Source organism: Eleutherodactylus coqui, chromosome 6, assembly GCF_035609145.1.
Source record: "Eleutherodactylus coqui strain aEleCoq1 chromosome 6, aEleCoq1.hap1, whole genome shotgun sequence".
Classification (NCBI taxonomy): Eukaryota; Metazoa; Chordata; class Amphibia; order Anura; family Eleutherodactylidae; genus Eleutherodactylus; species Eleutherodactylus coqui.
The window spans coordinates 177,443,000-177,462,719 of record NC_089842.1 but is presented as its reverse complement, the minus strand read 5'-3'; the positions used below and the strand labels follow the sequence as shown (position 1 = coordinate 177,462,719).

Genomic DNA, 19,720 nt, shown 5'->3' with positions numbered 1-19,720 from the left:
TTAATTGACAATCTTGGGTTATTTTCCCCTCAAGAATAAATCTTTGATCTTTCAGAGATGGAAAATTCATGAAGTTAATACACAGTAGTTTTGTACAAGTAGATAGCAGACTTTGGTCAAACCAGCCAAGTCAGTAGCAGCATACAACGGCATAGTAGTAATTTATGCTTAGCAAATAAGGGCAAGTGCCTCACCTCTGGGTGTACTTGCATCATACCTCAGGTTATAAACCCTTCATAAATCAATAGTACAAGTGAATCCTATTCGAGAAAATTCTTCTCTCCCCACTCATGTCCCTGTCCTGCTCCACACGCCTCCTTCAAAGTGTATTCCTAGAATTAACATTTATCAGCCATCCAAGGGATAGGCGATATATGTCTAGTCACTGGGACGTTACTGATCATGAGAATGGGGGGGGGGGGGGGGGTCCCGTGCCCTCCCTTCCCTTCTCACTGCATTTGTTGTAGTGAGGATGAGCTTGAACAGAGTGTCAGTCACAGACCAGAAATATTAAAGTCCCATCTTCTGCTTCTCTTCAGCAGCCACATAGAGTGGAACCAAGTAGCAACATACATACGCGGCTGCCACTTCCATTCAAGCTCCTCCTCAATGCCGGGGGTGCAGGAAAGGGGGACATAGGACTCCTGTTTTCATGAATGGTGGGGATCCCAGCAGCGCAAACCCCTGTGATCAAATATTTATCACCCATCATTTAGGAGTAAAGGTTTATTATGGGAATACCGCTCTATGAAGGCAGGAGGGAAGAGGAAGAGATCCTGGTAAGTGGAGAAAGGCATTTTTCTTTTTAGGATTTATTAAAAGGTTTTCCAGGCAACTTTTGTTGATGACTAGAGATGAGCGAGCGTACTCGGATAAGCACTACTCGCTCGAGTAATTTGCTTTATCCGAGTATCGCTGTGCTCGTCCCTGAAGATTCGGGTGCCGGCACGGAGCGGGGAGCTGCAGGGGAGAGCGGGGAGGAACGGAGGGGAGATCTTTCTCTCCTTCTCTCCCGCCCGCTCTCCCCTGCTCCCCGCTGCGACTCACCTGTCAGCCGCAGCGGCACCCGAATCTTTAGACCCGAGCACAGCGATACTCGGATAAAGCCAATTACTCGAGCGAGTAGTGCTTATCCGAGTACGCTCGCTCATCTCTATTGATGACCCATCATGGGGATAGGTCATCAATAGCTAATTGGCTTGGATCTGCCACTTGGAACCCCAACCAATCAACTGTTCCAATGCCCACTGTCACCAGCAAAACACACAAGGTATGCAGTGTAAGCAGATCACTCTGACCCCTCTGTAGTAGCTGGTGCTGGAAATTGCAGACACAGCTCCCATTGAAAACCATTGACAGCTGCAATTACCAGCGCCAGCCACTACACGGGGGGGGGTCAAAGTGATCCGCTTCCAACTCCATACCTTGTGTTTTCCTGGTGACAGCAGGCACCATAACAGCATTAGTCCAGGTCCTGAGCGGTGGATTAACTTTTGATGGGCCAACACAAAGCTACGTCATGAATAAAAAAACTAATTAAATAAATTGCATGGAAACCACTTTAACAAGTTACTTATATTTGCTTGCACTATTGAAATATGGAACGTTGTTTACAATCAGAGGTACATCAACTCCTTTAGAGATATCAGCAGAGCCCTATGCAGAATAGAGACAGGCACACAGTTCTAATTATATTTAATAAGACTGATTCTGCAGCTTTGTCTGGGTGTGCCAATGTGGTAGGTAAAATGCATTACATAAGTTATAATTATTTTCTGCTTCTAGCATGTTGGTTTATAAGAAAAAAAAAATAGAAGAAGTGGTTTTAACATGGAGTCCTACAAGCATTCTTCAGCATTTCATAAATCCTCCATGAAAGGCATACAGCTTTTAAGATACAGCAGAAATATAAAGCAGTTTACTGCTACGTATCACATTGTGAATGGGAGAAGTACAAAGGCAAATTCATTTGCACTTCTGTTGCAGAACTTCGTACAACTAGAAAAATCAGTTTCATGAAAGCAGTTGTTTTGGTGGCCAGTACATGGATTTCTGCAAGCCTGATTCAGATAAAAATGGGACACCTACACTTTTTTTGGTAACAAATCTGCCACATGTGGATTTACCCTAAGGCCCAATGTCCACGGGCGGATCGGATTCCGCATGTGGAAACCTGCAGCTGAATCCAACCCTGCCTGCAGCTGAGGATACTGCTTACTCCATCTAGGTCTTCTGCGTGCCTGTCCGGGTCTTCTATTTAGTTGGCTAAATATTCTGACTCCCATCCGCTCCGCTACAAGGGTGAAATAGTGAATGATTGTGGTTGTAGCTTATGGCCTTCTGTAGACTGGCATCACAGTAAGGTACAGCAAGATAGTTACACTCCCACCCCGTCGTACTGCGAACAAAGCTTGTAGTTGTAGTCCGTCGCGTAGTTCAGCTGTCCATAGTGAGAAGGAGGAGCTCCAGGAGTCAGAGTAATGGTGAAGCACGCAAAATGTACATTAATTTGTAGTGCCTGGAAAACAAGGTTATGTTCAGAATAGTCAAATTCTCGACAACAACCATTCAGGTTTGGTGACTGGAAATACTACCCTCGGAACAAACTCTCTCTAAGGATGCCTGGCAAAAAAAATGTGCGAGATTTGTGTTTTGCGAGATGCACAAATATGGAACCCATTCTTTTAAATGGGATCATACACATGGGCGAGGTTTTCCTGCATGACACCGCAATGCAATGCTATGCAGGAAACAGATTGCAGCATGTCCTATCTTTCTGCTATATCACCATTGAAAGCACTGGGAGAACTCTGCAATCCTCTGCCATGGCTGTGTCAGCCATTGTGGGGATTGCTTTCATCCCCGCTGTGATGCAAGGCCGTTTTCACATGCAAGTCTTGTATCCACGAGTTTCACATACATGGCGAATGCGATATTGGGCCGTGAATCACGTTTCAGGCTGGGTCCATCCGGTTGGCCCAGGTCTGCTAGAACAGAAGCTACTCTTATATGACTCCATTCTGACTCTTAGGGGGGGGGGGGGTCTATATATCAAAGTGCCCTAATAGAGTATATGGAAAGGTTCGTGAGACAAACCCCTTTAATAGATCTTCCCAATGTGATTAGCATTTTTATTACATGCGCTTTCAGATATCCTGATAATTCTAAAAGGGTTCACAAATGTTTTCTAATTGTACAGAAATGATGTCACATCACTACAATCAAGCGAAATCTTACTTTTGTGCTAATCAATGCAAATACACAAAATATGGCTTGCAGTGCAGAATAAGTTATGTACATGTTGTATTGAATGTTAATATGAAGGGGGTGGGGGGGTGGGAGCAAGATATCAAGGGTTTGAAACAACCTTTGAGTACAGAGTAGTGACAGGAAAATAAGGACACAATCTGCTAGTCTATAGAGAGTCACTGAGCTGGTCAGGAAACTATACATTCACAAAATATCACTGAGCAGATTTCTGCAGACAGCTCAGTTCTCTCTGCAGTAGCCAAGCTTGAGATAAAAGGGAGTGACAGTGAGCAGTTAGGCAGACTCAGCCAGGTGTGAGAGAGGAGAGGTTGCAGTCAGTCGTGTCAGAGAGGAGGAGGTACGCGTATAGAGGCAAGTCAGCAGTGCAGCACTTTTTCTCTTAAGGTTGAGCGTGGTGTGAACCTGTTCCCTTGGCATCCCAGAGCAGAGGGAAGGATAGCCTTTCCGAGGTCGGCCTTCTTCTATCATTGAGTCATAGCTACCCAGTGAACTCAAAGCCAGGATTAGCCTTACAGCCACTTTGCCCTCTGCTTCATCTACACTTCACTAAACTCAAATCAATCCTTCAGCTAAATCAACCAGTGGGGAATTTGTCAAGTTCGTTCAGTAAAGGAGAGGAGAGATTGTTGGAAGTCTGGTCCTAATGAAGTTAAAGGTTACTGTATTTCTCATTGTGTTCAATTGCCTGCTTACTACTGCAATTGCGTGTACCTGTTCAAAGTACTGTTGTGAAACATTGTGAATTCAATTAGACTGCAAAATACCAAAGTCAGTAAATCTGCATACTCCCAGATTACTAATAAACTACTGGACTCGACTCATTTATTTCATCGTCATTTCACCCCCGAGGGTCCAGTTGGAGTGCTGGCATCACAGTGACAAAACAGGCCTTCCTGCCACCAATACTATGGTACGTTCCTTGAGTCGCTGCTCAGCCGTTGCAACTGCAGAGAGAAAACATAGCCGTCTGCTTCCTGCAGAAATCTGTTTAGTGCCCGAGCTTGGTAAACAGCGGGAATTCCGAATGCCAGACACTCACCAATCTATTGATGGCTTATCCTTAAGACAAGTTATCAATATTTTACAACCCATTTAAGAATAGATTTTCATCTTTATGTTGTCAACCGCTTTCGGTATTACCAGCTTGACTCACCACCAACCCCCACATCATGGCTTTGAATACTGCAGTCTCTGTGTTTGAAACATCTGAATGGGTGGAATAAGATATTGTTTGAACTCCATTGCAGACAACAAGTTGATCACAGGATACTAGGCAATTGGGACAGTTGCAATCGGTGAATGAATTCCCACAAGCAAGTTTTCAATATCCCTGCAGTGCAACCACAGGAGGAGGAGTGGGGGTGAAATTATAATAAATTATCTATCTATCTCTCTCAAGCATTGTTGACATGGTGACCATTAATATCAACAGGCTATTCATGTATGGCACGGATGTGCTGGGTCCTCCAGAGCAAGGGTAAGGGGTTAAATACGCATGCATATACATCTACATTATTGCTGAACTTTATATACGTTTCTTCTAGAACCTTCAGAGGGGGGGGGTCACATGACTTTTTAACTCCAACTTTGCTGCTGTGGATTAAGTGGGAATGAGCTGCCTCTTGATTGGCTGAAGGGCTGGGTATAACAGGCAGGTCCTATTGCATATGCTATAGTGCGATTCAGCAGTTTTTGCAAAGAGCCCTGTGAGGAGTACACTGCACCCTTGCTGCTGGAGAACTGGGTTTTCCTGAACAAGAGAGGGTAATATGACTTCGCTACCCAGATGTTGCAATGCAAGGTCTGCCGATCATCTAAAGATGTGTTAGCTGCAATCACTGACCGCAAATGCCAAGTAGTTACTGGGATAGAGACCACCAACAAGAACAGATAGACTGACAACCAGTATCCAGATATTCAAGTTTTGGTGGTGTGCAATTGAGATTTTCATCACCCAGGCTCTTTACTGGTAAAATGAATTGTTTTGACATAATTGTAGAGCCTCCCCAAAAGGTACAGTGCTAATAAGAGGCGAAACTTGAAGCTGCTGGGCCCCAATGCAAAACCTGTAACAGGGCCCCCCAACTATAGTGCTTTATCCATAGTACTGGGCTCACTCTAGGATTTGCACCCCGCACTAGAGATGCGTGGGTTGGACCTGAAGCTTACTTCTGCGCGGTGATCCTAATTTTGGACAGCAGGGCAGGCAAAACTTGTGGGTCTGAATTTGTACCTCTGCACTGGGTCTTGCCAGAAATAGTTACTTACAAAGGCTCTCTCTTAGGCTTTGGGCTTACTCACATCCAAGATGCAGTTGCTACTGGATAGCTCTCCTTCTCCTCCATCTTCACCACAAAGAAGCTGAAGGTGCTTCCATGTGGCTCTGTGTTAGGCAGCAGACCAGATGAAAGTTCAGAAGATGGACTCCCTTTCCCACTCTAATGCACTCCTATTTATACCTTCAGTCATACCACATGACATGACAGACTGATACATTTACAGGCAGACTATGATTTTATGAAAGTTAACCTCCCAAGCGCCAAAGCTGTGCAACACACAGACTGGATATGACTTGCACAGTGCATCCACATGGGATAAACATGTATGACATTAATGGAGGGGACCAGGATGGTATTCTGGGACACTACATAAGTTACTTGTGGGGAGACTCCTTTTTTTCAAACAGCATATGTGAAGCCATTTACCCCCATTTATTGACTGTGCATGCAATATAGAAACACCCTTTGTAATTGCTCTCCATTCAGGCTTGAGACCCAAATGGGGGACCCTACTTATTAATTCAGAATTCCCTAGCACAGCATCTGAAATTGTTTCTGTAAACTAGGCACTCTCTTCATTGTCACAACTGTAGTCTAAGGCCGCCTGCAGACGAGCGGGTCGGATCCGGCAGCGAGAAATCTCGCCGCGCGATCCGACCCCAGAGCCTGCAGGGACGAGCGCGTACTCACCCGCGCCTGGCGGCCCCGGCTCTTTGATGTGCCGGCTGCCGCGCAGCCGGCGCATGCGCAGACCGGAGCCGGCGGCCAGGTGAGTGCATGCCCCGCAGGAAATTAGACCATGCCGCGGTTTGTTTGCCGCGCGAGATTTCGCGCGGCCAAACCGCGGCCGTCTGCATAGGAGTGCGTATTGTAATGCACTCCTATGCAGACTTTCAGCGGCGGAAATCCCGCGGGAAATCCCGCGGCAGGATTTCCGCTCGTCTGCAGGCGGCCTAACTTATAGGATGCTGCCCCCAAAAAGAGGAATTTCAAATGATATTTTCAGCTATTTTCTGCTTCTTTGTCAGTAAATCATTTTTGCTTTGTGGTATACAGAAGCTTGCGGGTTTAGTGGCAATCTGAGCCCGTCTGACTCATGGATTGTCCCCCCCCCCTTCAAAACACACCCACCCCAATACATCCTCAGATATGAGTGTAAATGCACCCATATTTAAAAAATGCTTATAGTACAGTGAACTTTTTCTTTGGGATTTCAGTGCTCAGGATTTGTATCCATACACAGTATGGAGCCAATACATTATTAATATTAGATACACATACAAAACCAACAATCACCAGGATAAATGGCTCAAAAGTAGCAAAATCAGAATAAAAGACCATTCTAAAATAACAGAAATAGAAAATATCTGTAAACACACAAGCTCAGATTGTCTGACATGCACATTTATGTAACTTCAGCTAGAAAGGGGAATGGCCGAATGAGTTTATTTCAGTGGGGGATCTAGGTGGGATTCCCAGAAACCGAGTCAGAAAGTGAGAAACTAATGTATGCAATTACTATCATAGGCTAATATGAAGAACAATTGTCAAAAGAGCCCCAATACCTAGTCTTATCCTGTACTTCCTTGATTCTCTCATCAGCCATGTGGAGACCAGGGGCTGCCACCAATCTTGACCCACCCCTGATTACTGTGATTTTCTACTTTTTTTCCCCCCAATACAGTCTGAATTATTTGCCAATGAGAAGTGAAATCAGTCTTATGGGTAACCCATCATCAACTATAAGCACCATGCACACAAGTTTTGGTGCTTATAGTTTAGTTAACATGAAGTCTGCAAGACGTAGGTAGCGCTCCAGAGGTTAGGTGTATTAGGGATATGAGGATGAGAAAAATGAACAATTGACTCACCCGACGTTACTGGGCCATCATATAGGGCACTGGTACGTCACAGTCCAGGATAATCACTGGATAACCCAGGAAGGTCCACAACTCATATTATGGTTGGAATTAGATTAGGGTTGCATGTGCCCTGCAAAGTAAGTGCCCTATTCTATTTCTTTTCCCTTCCTCGTTGGTTGCATTGGAGTGCTGGTAACTTTCTTATCTTTGGTAACATGAAGTCAGGAGAGACTCTTCATACTCACCTGGCGGTCAGCACGTGCACAGTAAGCTTGGCTCTTTTCAGAGGATTGTGAATGTGTATTCACATTCATGACTGTGAATCTCAGCTTGCTGTGTGTGCACATTGACTTTGCCAGAGGATACCCCAGGAATGGAGGACAGGTAGAATATGACAAGAGGCTCCCAGAATCCACATCACCTTAGTTTATGGCGCTCATAGTTGAGGACAGGTTCCCTTTAATGCTTGCACTCCTAAAACCTTACAGAAAAAATGTCAGCTAAATTCTGGTTCATTGACTATAGATCATTTAATTAGCTTGAATCTTTTTCCTCCTTGTATTTATGCAGGTTATGACCCATTTCAGTCTTGCAATGGCATTTCCAATCTTTTAGCTCCACCCTTGAAGAAAACCACAAAATAAGCCAGAAGTCCCAGATCCAGCATATGCCAAATAACAACAGTGTCGGATGGACCCCAATTACGATTGGCATCTGTCCGGCCTGACATTTTCCAGGATGTAATAGCAGAGCATGCTGTGCCATTTTGTCCAGGTTTTTATGTCAGATCTACATCAGAGGTTCCATATGGAGCTTCAAGTGCAGATGTGAACATGACTTAAAAGGGTTGTCAGAGTAATTTTTTTTTTTAGATTGCATATAGTTTTGGACCCGCAGGCCCAAAACTTTATAAAATATGCTCACTGTGGCCACTGATTCAGTGCCATGGCATCTGACAGGTGACATCACCGGCCAAGACGACTCTGAAGCGTCCTCTAAACTTGTTGCAATGACTAAGACACAAGGCACACCACTGAGAAGATGGCGGGCGTAGTTGTTAGGGATGTCACGGTGGCACTACCAACTCCTCCCTTGAGGGACGCGTGTAACCTTGGCAAAGGCGCCACCAGGACTCTTCCAGGCAACCCTGAGGCAGCGGTTACCTGAATAGGTGGTGTAGCGAACTTGAAGAAATGTCATGGGCGACGCCACCGTTACTTACTCCATAGGATGTCCGATGGGAAAAGAAAGAGTCCACACATGAGTAACTTGACAACGATCAATGACTGGACTACTTGCAGGAAACAAATTCTCACACCAGTGCAGGAAGGACAAATTACGGAGGTCAAGGAGAACAACACAGAATGGCACTGGGCCCATGGTCCACACACCAGAGGAGGATGAATCACTCCACTTACACTCACTTTTGGATGGGCTTCTGAACACTGCACAGCAGACTCTCTCTCTCTCTCTCTCTCAACAGGGGTCCTGGAACTAGGTCATCAGGTTACCTCTCTTCCTCTTCCATTTTCAACACATGAGGGTTGAAGGTACCCCCACCATGTGGCTGACATTCTCCTTCCACACTCTACTGTTGAAACAATGGAATCCCTCACTCTTCTCTTGCACTCACATTTATAACTTGCATACTCGCGTGACAACACAACTCTTTACAGCTTCCAGTCATATCCCAGATTTGTTTCTAAATCACCTATGCTTCCCTACAGAGCCTTTTTTATATTGCATCACACAAACTTGCGATTTTCGTTTGATGCAATGAGTTTTTAACATTACAAAGTCCTATTGACTGTCACGTTTTAAAGAAAAAAAAAACAAAAAAAAACAAAACACGCACCCATGAGAAAGCAGCAGCGATGATTTTGCGAGAAAAAGGGTTTTGCTCACGGAATATTGTGATCAACAGTATGAAGGAGCCCTTACTCTGAGCCATTATAATGGGGCTGCTTTGGTCTGTGGCCACACTTCACAAGCATATGCAATCTTTAGCAGTTTTCATTCTTTACTTCTGGCATTCTGTTCATGAATCCATAAGCTTAGTGAAGACTTCTGACAAGACAGGACAGGTTACTGCAGGCTGTATACAAACAACCAACCAGGAAACTTAAAGGGGTTGTCCCGCGTAACAAAGTGGGGGTATACACTTCTGTATGGCCATATCAATGCACTTTGTAATGTACATTGTGCATTAATTATGAGCCAAACAGAAGTTATTCACTTACCTGTTCCGTTGCTAGCGTCCCCGTCTCCATGGTGCCGTCTAATTTTCAGCGTCTAATCGCCCGATTAGACGCGCTTGCGCGGTCCGGTCTTCTCCGTGTTGAATGGGACTGCTCGTGCTGGAGAGCTGCTCCTCGTAGCTCCGCCCCGTCACGTGCCGATTCCAGCCAATCAGGAGGCTGGAATCGGCAATGGACCGCACAGAAGACCTGCGGTCCACCGAGGATGAAGATCCCGGTGGCCATCTTCGCAAGGTAAGTAAGAAGTCACCGGAGCGCAGGGATTTGGGTAAGTACTATCCGGTTTTTTTTTTTTCAACACATGCATCGGGTTTGTCTCGCGCCGAACAGGGGGGCTATTGAAAAAAACAAACAAAAAAAACGTTTCGGCGCGGGACAACCCCTTTAAGCACAACTTGTCTGTATGCTGTCCAATAGTCACAGACACTGCACACTGCATGTATGAAAATGGATGGGAATAGAACAAGCAGCAATTTCTTTCACACTGACCAACTTCTGTGAATGGCCTCAAAAGGTTGGTATGGTGCCATGTGATGTCCATGGAATACACAAACAGTATACAGCCCAAGCATAAGGCCACTTAAATGAGCCCTAATAATATAGATATTTCTGCCAAATTGTGGAAAGCTGGGAGACAACCCACTAAGGCTACCTACACAAGGGCGAGTAAAATATCAGGCCGAGTTATCGTGCTCGCTTATGTGCACTTTGACTGCGATGCGAGGAGTTGTGTCAAAAAAAGCCTATCAGTCCAGTAAAGTAGCAATCTTACGACGTGGCTTTCAGACGCAGTGCGGAGGAACTGGAAAGTGTGTCCCACTGTTTTTAATGGGAAACCTCGCATCGCACGCCATACAATGTGTTTTACTGTCCCAGTGCTCGGCTGAGTGGGTGGCGCCAGCAGAGGGAATAGGTGCCATCTTGGAGTCGAAGTTCCGGCACAGATCTCTACACCGCTCTGTTCAGCAACTCACAGGTACTGGCATAGTTCTGACAGCCCTACCCAGTCACCCTCCAAGGCATGTCTACTGCTTTCACGTGTAAGTCGACAAGTATCATGCATGTTTAAGCAATCTTATTGACTTTAATGGGTAAATTCATTCTATAACAGACCAAAAACGTATGTCTGAATACCCCAGTGAAATCAATGGTGTTTAAGCTGTCTGTATTGTGGGTAAAAACGTGTGTAATGTACTTTGACGGCAACTATAAGGCCGATATAGGTAAAAGGGTGTTTGACACCCCTTCTCTATGGCAATGGTATGCATCAGTGTGGGTCCTAAGGATATGGTTATGACTGCCATTCCATTTGTCATCACCAAGCTCATATTACTCATGTAAGAAATCAGATCAATTCAAGAACACATTCCAGTTACTCCACAGTATTACTTCACCAATGGGTGTGTGTTAGTGCAGTAAAATACTATTACATCACCAAGATTGTCCGGTCACATCTGTTGTGTCCATGTGATCAGGAACAGAAGTGTGGCTGCCGATCATAGTCACACTCCCATTCAAACAGTGGAGAGCAAAGAAACTGCTGATCTCCATTGTTTAACCAGTTACTGACCACAAATCTACCCATGCCTGGTAATATATAAAGAGGTAAAACTGGTCATGAAATGGTTTAACCTTATGTATACTGTAGTGATATATAGGCGAAAGAGTCCATAAGCATTGTCTTGTATGGCTAGGCAGCTCATAATCCATAGATGCACCCTCAGGCTATATTAGTATAGCTGGTTATTAGTATCTACACAGGTTATTGAATACACTTGAGGGTCTAGTGAAGAAGACATTTTGGTTCCCATTATATTATACTAAAACATACACCACAAATCAATACCTTGAATCAGAATCACAGATGTATTGCTAGTAATCTTGCTTGCTGCCAGACCTGCTATCAAATGCCATAGAGACTAATCATTTTCTTGTTAGACCTCAAGACCAGCTGTGCCAGGTTGGGCAGCACTGGACTTGATTTATTGGACATGAGACGGAAAGGTCAGGGACTAGTCTTATTCCTACCTCAACTCTCCAAATCACTCACCTAGGAAGCTGAACACATATACGGTATTGACTACAGAGGCGCAGCGTGAGTATGACTCATAGCATTAACCAAGGAGAAAGATATTTAATATTTTATCATATTGCCATCATTAGACAGCAGCTACGTAACCATTTGCTGTCACAATGGGACCTTGAGACCTTGCTGGGCAACATACCGATGCCCCTTAAGTAGACCTACAAATGTATTTATTAAGGAGGATATACAGTGTTTCCAATTAATGCTGCTCAGAAGCAGAAAAAAGAAACAAAAACAACGACTGCCCTTTGGATCTAAAATAAAACCTTTTATCATCAATATTTACTGAAACATTGTCTCATATCAACACAGGTAATACATTTGTTAGTATCCATCGTTTTGGCTCAGCCATTTCTTCTTGTAAGACTTCTAGCCTGGTTGCATAGCAATAAGTGCCTGCCATGCATTATGCCATTGTAGGACACAACTGGGCAAAAATAAATTAACTATATGCTGGCTGCCAACTTTATTATGTATTTTAGTTTAAAAAAAATGTCAAGAAAGAGGACGGGGCTAGGGGGAGTCATAAAACGTGCCACATTTACTACAGGCGTGCACCACATTCTGGGGCATCATACCGGGGAATATGGTATGCATGCCAGCTATGAGGTGCTATGAACATGCCTAGCAGATTACACCAAATTTATCATTGCCACTTACGCAAGTCTAATAAATTTAGTGCAATGTTCGGCATTTCCACAACTAATGAATGCATGCATCCCACGACGCTAGTAATCAATCTCCACTATTGCTTTTGGGTGTACTTGTATATCTGCACTACCTAGAACTGCACACAAGTCAAGTCAGAAATATTGACTGTGAACTATGAGCGGATCGGATCAGCTTTATAGTGAAATACCGTTCCAAGTATAATAAATTCAAAGCCTTTAGATTGCAGGTTTTTTTTCTAGAGAACTGTGGGGTTTTTTTTGCATATAGCAAAAAACAAGCTGGTTCCATATGTCTTGATGCGGCCATTTCTGCAACATGTAAATGGATCTTTATAATCCCCATTCAGATGAATGAAACAGTTTCAGAAATATCTGCAACAAGTCTGCCACAAGTGAACTTACCCATAAGTTACCTTCCAGATTCAGGACAAAACTCTATCCTTGAGGGGTACATTACTTGCTCCAATCCCCCATCTCTGGGTCCGTTTTCAGCCCTTCAAGCCATGTTAGACTACCAATGCACTATACCTGCTCTGATTGACCATTACTGTTCACACAAGCAGTCCTGGATAACCAGAGTGCAGTGCAAAGTATGCATTATGTAGTTAGAAAATTACTGCAGCCATTTTGGATGACCAAAATGGGACCTGGATTCAGCAGTATAAGGAATGGCCGAGACCTGCAGGTAATATTCCCCCTGTAGTCCTGGAATAGACTTTTGTCCTAAAACTAGAGGGCTGCTTTGAAGGGAGTGTACACTTGTAAGCTAATGGTAGCGTATCCACGGGATAGCCCATCATTTGTAGATCAGCTGTTCTTTGGACTGGCGAGTTCATGCACAGAGCGGATTTCTTAAGGAACTAACAGCTCTGTTCTCACTGCAGCGGTCAGGCTTGGTATTGCAAGCATTGAACTGAATGGGAACTTTGCATGCAATACTAAGCCTGGCCACTGCAGTGGGAACAGAGCCTTTTGCTTCCTGCAGCAATAAGCTCAGTACAGTAGAACACTAATCAGGCAAACAGCTGTTTGTTGCAGATCCTTGCAATGATGGCCTATCCTAGCGACAGGCCATTAGTAGTTTACATCTGGACAACCCCTTTAAAGGTTCAACAATAAAGCCTTAATTACACAAAAGTATGAAACAGGTGAAATTTAAATCTACCTCTAAGTTAAGATCTAACAAGAACTTCTAGGTCATTATTGAAATGTATTGACAACATCTCCAGGTCAATGTAGACCTATATGAGCCTCGTGTGGCGCAGATTGTAAGCTCTCGCCTACGACCTGAAGGTTGCAAGTTTGATCCCGACATGCAGGTAGCCGGCTCAAGGTTGACTCAGCCTTCCATCCTTCCGAGGTCGGTAAAATGAGAACCCAGCTTGGTGGGGGGGTAATTAAGTAATAATTACCTGAAAGCGCTGCGTAATAAGTTGGCGCTATACAAATACCAAGATTTAAATGAGGGTTCAACCTCCATTCTGCAGCTAAAGCACATGCAATCTCTAAGCAGCAGTTTTCCCCAATTCTTCCAACTAAGACCTTGGATTCTTTTGTAATCTTAAACCACAGAAACACTTTTCTCTGTAGCAATCACTACACTTCTCTAAGGCAGACACCATGCCAGTAAACTCCATTGTACGGTTGCAAAACCTGCTCTGATAGAAAGGAATCTGTAATGTCTTAGTAGTGGTAGTAACTAGCCCTATATCACCAGGAGCTAAGAGGACCTCGTACTTGGTTGCAGTCATGAAATGTCACTATTCATTCTTATTGTAACAATAATTGATGACACTTAAACTGGACATACGGAATTATCTTTATTGCTCCATCAAGTTGCAATAAAGGACACAGCAGGGACGGAAATTTAATTAATCGTTGACATGCAAGACCAAGTATCACTTGGTAGGAGCCTTAGCTCAGTCCTGAAGAATTTGAAGAATTATATCCCTTAACCCAGTAATATTCCCTCCCTTAAACTGACCCAATTCTTGCCCTCATCTTACCTGCACATCCTAGTGTTACAATAGCTAGAAGGAGCCCCTTGATGAGGCTAGCCAGGCCGGGATAGATCATGCTTCTTCACCATCCATCCATCCTCCTGTGGGCTTCACCGTGTCCGGCAAAGTCTGTTAAAGGAACTAAATCCAAGTCAGCACTTGAGTCAATGCCTGATCTAAGGATCAGCTAACCCTTGATCTTCAGTTCAGCTCCTAGCCATCAACTTCTCCAGCTGATCAATGACTCCTACAAGCAACCATGGAAGGTAGTGGTGCATGCTACTGGTGGTCGGCAACCTCATTGATGTATACGGCTCTACAGGCTCGAGATCTCAGATATCCAAGTTAACGTATGATAATGCTTAGAAGAAGAGATGCATGGCAACCGTCGAAGTCAGCTAGCAGCCCCCCATGTTTTACCTATGGCAGGAGAATCTCACAGCAGAGACAACCCTGTATCGTGCCTCCTGTCAACGAACCTACACTCTATACCTTAACTCAGTCCTACAACAGTCCACGTTGCAAATGGATCCGAGGCATCTCCACGAAGGCGAGTGTACAGTACGAATAGACGCAGAATCCCAGCTCCTTCCACACAGAACTCCGACGTCTCCTCCTTTTCCTGAGCAATACAAAGTGCTGTCTGTACGAGGTAGATGCCAGTGGGCTAAAGGACCTATGACGACGTTATGTCATCAGTCACGTGACTAGGAGGAGTAGCTCAGCTCTAGAGTGCTGGAGGAGTTGACAAAGTCCGTGATTTCTACTGTAGGACTTTGCCAGCATGTGCCTTAACTTATTTAGCCGATGAGAGGGTTTATGCGTTACGTATAATCACGTGCGGCAGATTTGTGGCAGAAATGTCTGCAATTGAAAATCTCTGCTGTACATGAGAATGGGGTTGTTTCTGCAGCATGTGCATGGATTTCTGCAAGTCTGATTCAGGTAAATGGGACAGTCATTGGAATTTCTGCAACCAGTTTGCACAGGAGACATTAAAGGAACATACTTACAAAAAAACCCTGTACTGATACTTACCAACTACAGTTCTGCTTGCAACAATGTATACAGCAGCTCTTGGTTGGGGAGATATCAGGCTTATTCCCAGCCCTCCACTGTGTGATGACAGACGCTGCTGATTACACAGCACTGCACTGCATTATGCTGCCATTAACCCATCAGCTGCCAAAGCATAGTTTTACATAGTTAAAGCATGCCAACAATAAAGCACTGGTGCTCAGAGGGTTAAAGGGGTTGTCCAGGATTAGAAAAACATGGCTGTTGCGTTCAAAAACAGTGCTGCTCCTGTCCATAGTTGATTCATATGTGAAATGCACACGTTTTTTACCCCTCCCCCCGCCTAAATGTAGCGCTTAAATGTATCAAATGCATACGTTTTGCAAGGCATAGGTTTCAGTGTGGTTTTTTGTGGGATTGAAAAGCGAAGTCTGCTGTGCTTTTCTGTCCTACAAAACAAGTATGGAAACATATTTTTTCTTTAAACATTGCAGTTAATAGAACCATATGGCTGTACGACTCAATAATCTTAATATATACGGTTTTTGTGATCAAACGCATTGGGTCAGCTTCACACAGGTGTATTTGCGTGTGCAAAATTTGCGCACGTAATGTAAAGAGAATGAAACCCATTGATTTCAATGGGTTTGCTGAAATTTCCATAGTTTGCGCATGCATTTCAGTCACGTGCAAAAAAAAAAATTTGTATGCTCTATTTTTCTGCGTATTTGCAGATCCCCATAGAAGTCAATGGCGGGTGTGCAAATACACGCACAAAATGCAGGAGATGCGTGCAACACTGTATAATTCCACTGGAGAAAGAATACATCTGGATCTCATTAAGACTAATTAGCCATTTCAATCAGTGCGTCTTTGTTTATTGCGCACAAATAAACATACATTGAGGGCGCAAAAAGTACTTTATAATACGCTGATGCAAAAAAAAATTTTTAGCCTGCAAATAAGGCACTAAGCCAGCACTAAGGCATGCGCAAAGGGGCTTGTGCTCGTGTGAAGGGGACTGTTAAAGAATAAAAAAGTATTGAACTTTACAACTTTAGGGTGGATTCACACGAACGTATATCGGCTCGGTTTTCACGTCGAGCCGATATACGTTGTCTCTCTCTGCAGGGGGGGAGGCTGGAAGAGCCCCCGCCCCCTCTCCGCCCCCTCTCCGCCCCCTCTCCACTATTTGCAATGAGGAGAGGTGGGACAGGGGTGGGGCTAATTCTCAGAACTTAGCCCTGCCCCCGCCCCGCCTCCTTTCATTGCAAATAGTGCAGAGGGGCGGAGAGGGGGTGGAGAGGAGGCAGAGAGGGGACGGGAGCTCAGTTCCTTCTCCTGGCTTTTCCATCCTCCCCCCCCCCCCCCCCTGCAGATGAGGACGACATATATCGGCTCGGCGTAAAAACCGAGCCGATATACGTTCGTGTGAATCCACCCTTAGGGCCATACTCACACATAACACTTTTTACTACGATTAGCGTGACGTCCTGATCACTGAGCTAACCGTGGTACAATGCCGCCATTGATTTCAATGGGGCCTCATAGACCTCATTAGAAGCATTGCGTTAGACCGCTGTCTGCTCTGTCTTCACGCATTTTAGCTCTTTTTAACACACCTGATCACCCATCACAGTGATGGGGTGCATTTAAAATGCTGTGAAACGCTGTAACATGCGTTTGAAAAAGCCACACAAAATCGTGGAAAATGCGCAGTGTTTTCTGAACTATGCGTGAGAACAGCCTAAGGGCTTATTCAGATGGGCGTATATCGGTTGGGTTTTCACTCCAGCCCGATATACGCTGCCCCTTTCTGCAAGGGGAGGAGGCAGGATGGGAACTAGTGCACTGAGCTCCCACTACCTCTCCACTCCTCGCCACTTCTTGCAATGGGAGAGGGCGGGATGGGGTGGAACTTAGTGCACTAGCTTCCGTCCCGGAAGAAGGGGCAGCGTATATATGTCCCCTCGGAGAATCCCTTGCCCACCATCATATTGATTGCTAACAAACTCCACACATATTCCCATTATCAAATCTTATGGGTGGGAGATTTTAACTTTCCTTTCTCTGTAACATTGAATAGGTCAAACAATAGCCTGGATAGATTATCAGTACATCAACGGAAAGATTGGGAAAACAAGCTGTCCATACTGGCACCAGAAGATAGTTGGAGGGACGTTCATGGGAATGACAGGGGATACACTTTTTTCTCATCAGCTAGTCAGACATATTCTAGGCTAGATTATATTTTGCTCTCCACGTCCCTCCTGCCGGTTCTTACAATCACCAGGCACTACCCGTGTGTGTGGTCAGATCATGACCTAGTTCTCACAGTGATTCAATGTGAAGAGACTCCCAAACCCATATTTAAATGGCGGTTGAACGAAGCCCTGGTCCGGGACCCTAATGTTTTGGCACAGATCTCCAGTCAGAATTTTTTGGTCATAATTCTACTCGGGAATCGGCATCCTCACTGGATATGGCTTTCTCATAAAGCATACATTCAAGGTCAGTTGATTCGCTTGGCCTCTCAAAAAAAAAGAAGTCCCAGGCCCTTTTGGCCCTGGAGAGAAGGCTATTTTTACTGGAAACCTATAACCAATGCCTTCCCTCGAGTGCCAAGACCAAAGAAATCAAAGATGTTAAACTACAGCTTAACACCCTTCTGTCGGAAAAGGTGGAGAGGGCACTTCAATGGACAGGGTACTATTAGCATCAAAACTGCGAGGGAGACAAAGAATGAACTGGGTTTTCAAACTTTATATACCACATAATATGACCACCACCAATCCAGATAAAATCTACGATACCTTCGCTAAATATTACGCGTCGCTTTATAAAGAACATATGGGTAACATAGAAAATCTAGGACATAACTTTCTGGAAAATCTCCCGCTACCCACTCTTTCCCAAGATCAAAGAGAATGCTTGAATATGGATATCACCTCTGAGGAAATCACCAAGGCCATTGATAACTTGAAATTAAGAAAGTCTTCAGGCCCTAATGGCCTTACAGCACTATATTATAAAGCATATAAAGATACTTTGACTGGGCCTTTGCAGAGTTTGTTTCAGACATTGATGAAGGGGGACATCCCGCCCCAGGAGTTCTTAAATTCAAACCATACAGTTATCCCTAAAGCTAATAAAGATCCCCTTAACCCCAAGAATTATAGGCCCATTTCTTTATTAAATATTGACTACAAAATTTTTTAGCAAACCATCAATCAATTTTTTTCCAGATCTGGTCCACAAGGACCAGGTGGGGTTTATCCCGGCTAGACAGGTCCCGGACAATATACGTAAAGGTTTAAATATAATTGACTATTCAAAGGCTTCAATGTCCCGGTAACTCTCCTGGCACTAGATATAGAAAAAGCCTTTGATTCCCTGTTGTGGGAGTACTTGTTTTATATTCTGAGGTTAACGGGATTTGACGGGGCCTTTACATAAGCTATTAGGTTTCTTTACTCTACCCCCCTACCTGGTTAAAACTTCCCACAAACAAGGAATCCCCTATTTCAATTAAAAGGGGTACTCGCAAGGGATGCCCTCTCTCGCCGGCACTATTTGCATTGGCAATTGAACCCCTCGTGATTGCAATTAGGCAAAATCCTAATATAAAAGGGGTAAATATAGGGGGAGTGGACTATAAACTAACTTTATGTGCGGACAATTTATTACTCACCCTGACCGAACCGCTAACATCTCTGCCTAACTTAATAGGGTTACTAGATAACTGGGCAAATCTCACAGGGCTTAGAATAAACGCAGACAAATGTGATATTGCCTATATTCTCCACCGTCCCTAATTAAACTCATTGATTTGAATTTTGGTTTCCAGCATCAACCCCAATATATCCCCTACTTAGGCATAAACCTGACCCCTTCCCTGGCCACCCTATATAAGTGGAACTATCCACCTATGATTCAGAAACTTTCAGCAGAATTGACTAAATGGGATGATCCACTACTATCCTGGGTGGGAAGGATTCATGCAGTAAAAATGAATTTATTACCCCGTATATTATATCTATTTTGGACGCTACCTACCCCAATCCCTAGAGAAGTATTCGCAAATTTTCAACTATTCATATTTAGATTTATCTGGGTCAATAAGCGCCCTAGGATTAAGAGCTCCCTCATGTATTACCATAAAAGTAAGGGAAGTCTCTCTGTCCCTAATTTGAAAAAATACTATACTGCGGTAAGATTGGCTCAATGGATAGAGACTAGAGATGAGCGAACGTGCTCGGCCACGCCCCTTTTTCGCC

At 44.3% G+C, this 19,720-nt stretch overlaps 1 protein-coding gene across 1 annotated transcript in view; it reads right to left on the bottom strand.

Moving 5' to 3' along the window:
- The window catches only part of TYRO3 (TYRO3 protein tyrosine kinase), a 173,954-nt gene extending 158,858 nt beyond the window's left edge, over window positions 1-15,096 (bottom strand). The window contains exon 1 of the mRNA XM_066608303.1: window positions 14,433-15,096. Within this exon, the coding sequence (XP_066464400.1) occupies window positions 14,433-14,502 (70 nt within the window). The 5' untranslated portion in view covers window positions 14,503-15,096. The remainder of the gene's footprint in view (window positions 1-14,432) is intronic.
- Between the last annotated feature and the right edge of the window lie 4,624 nt (window positions 15,097-19,720).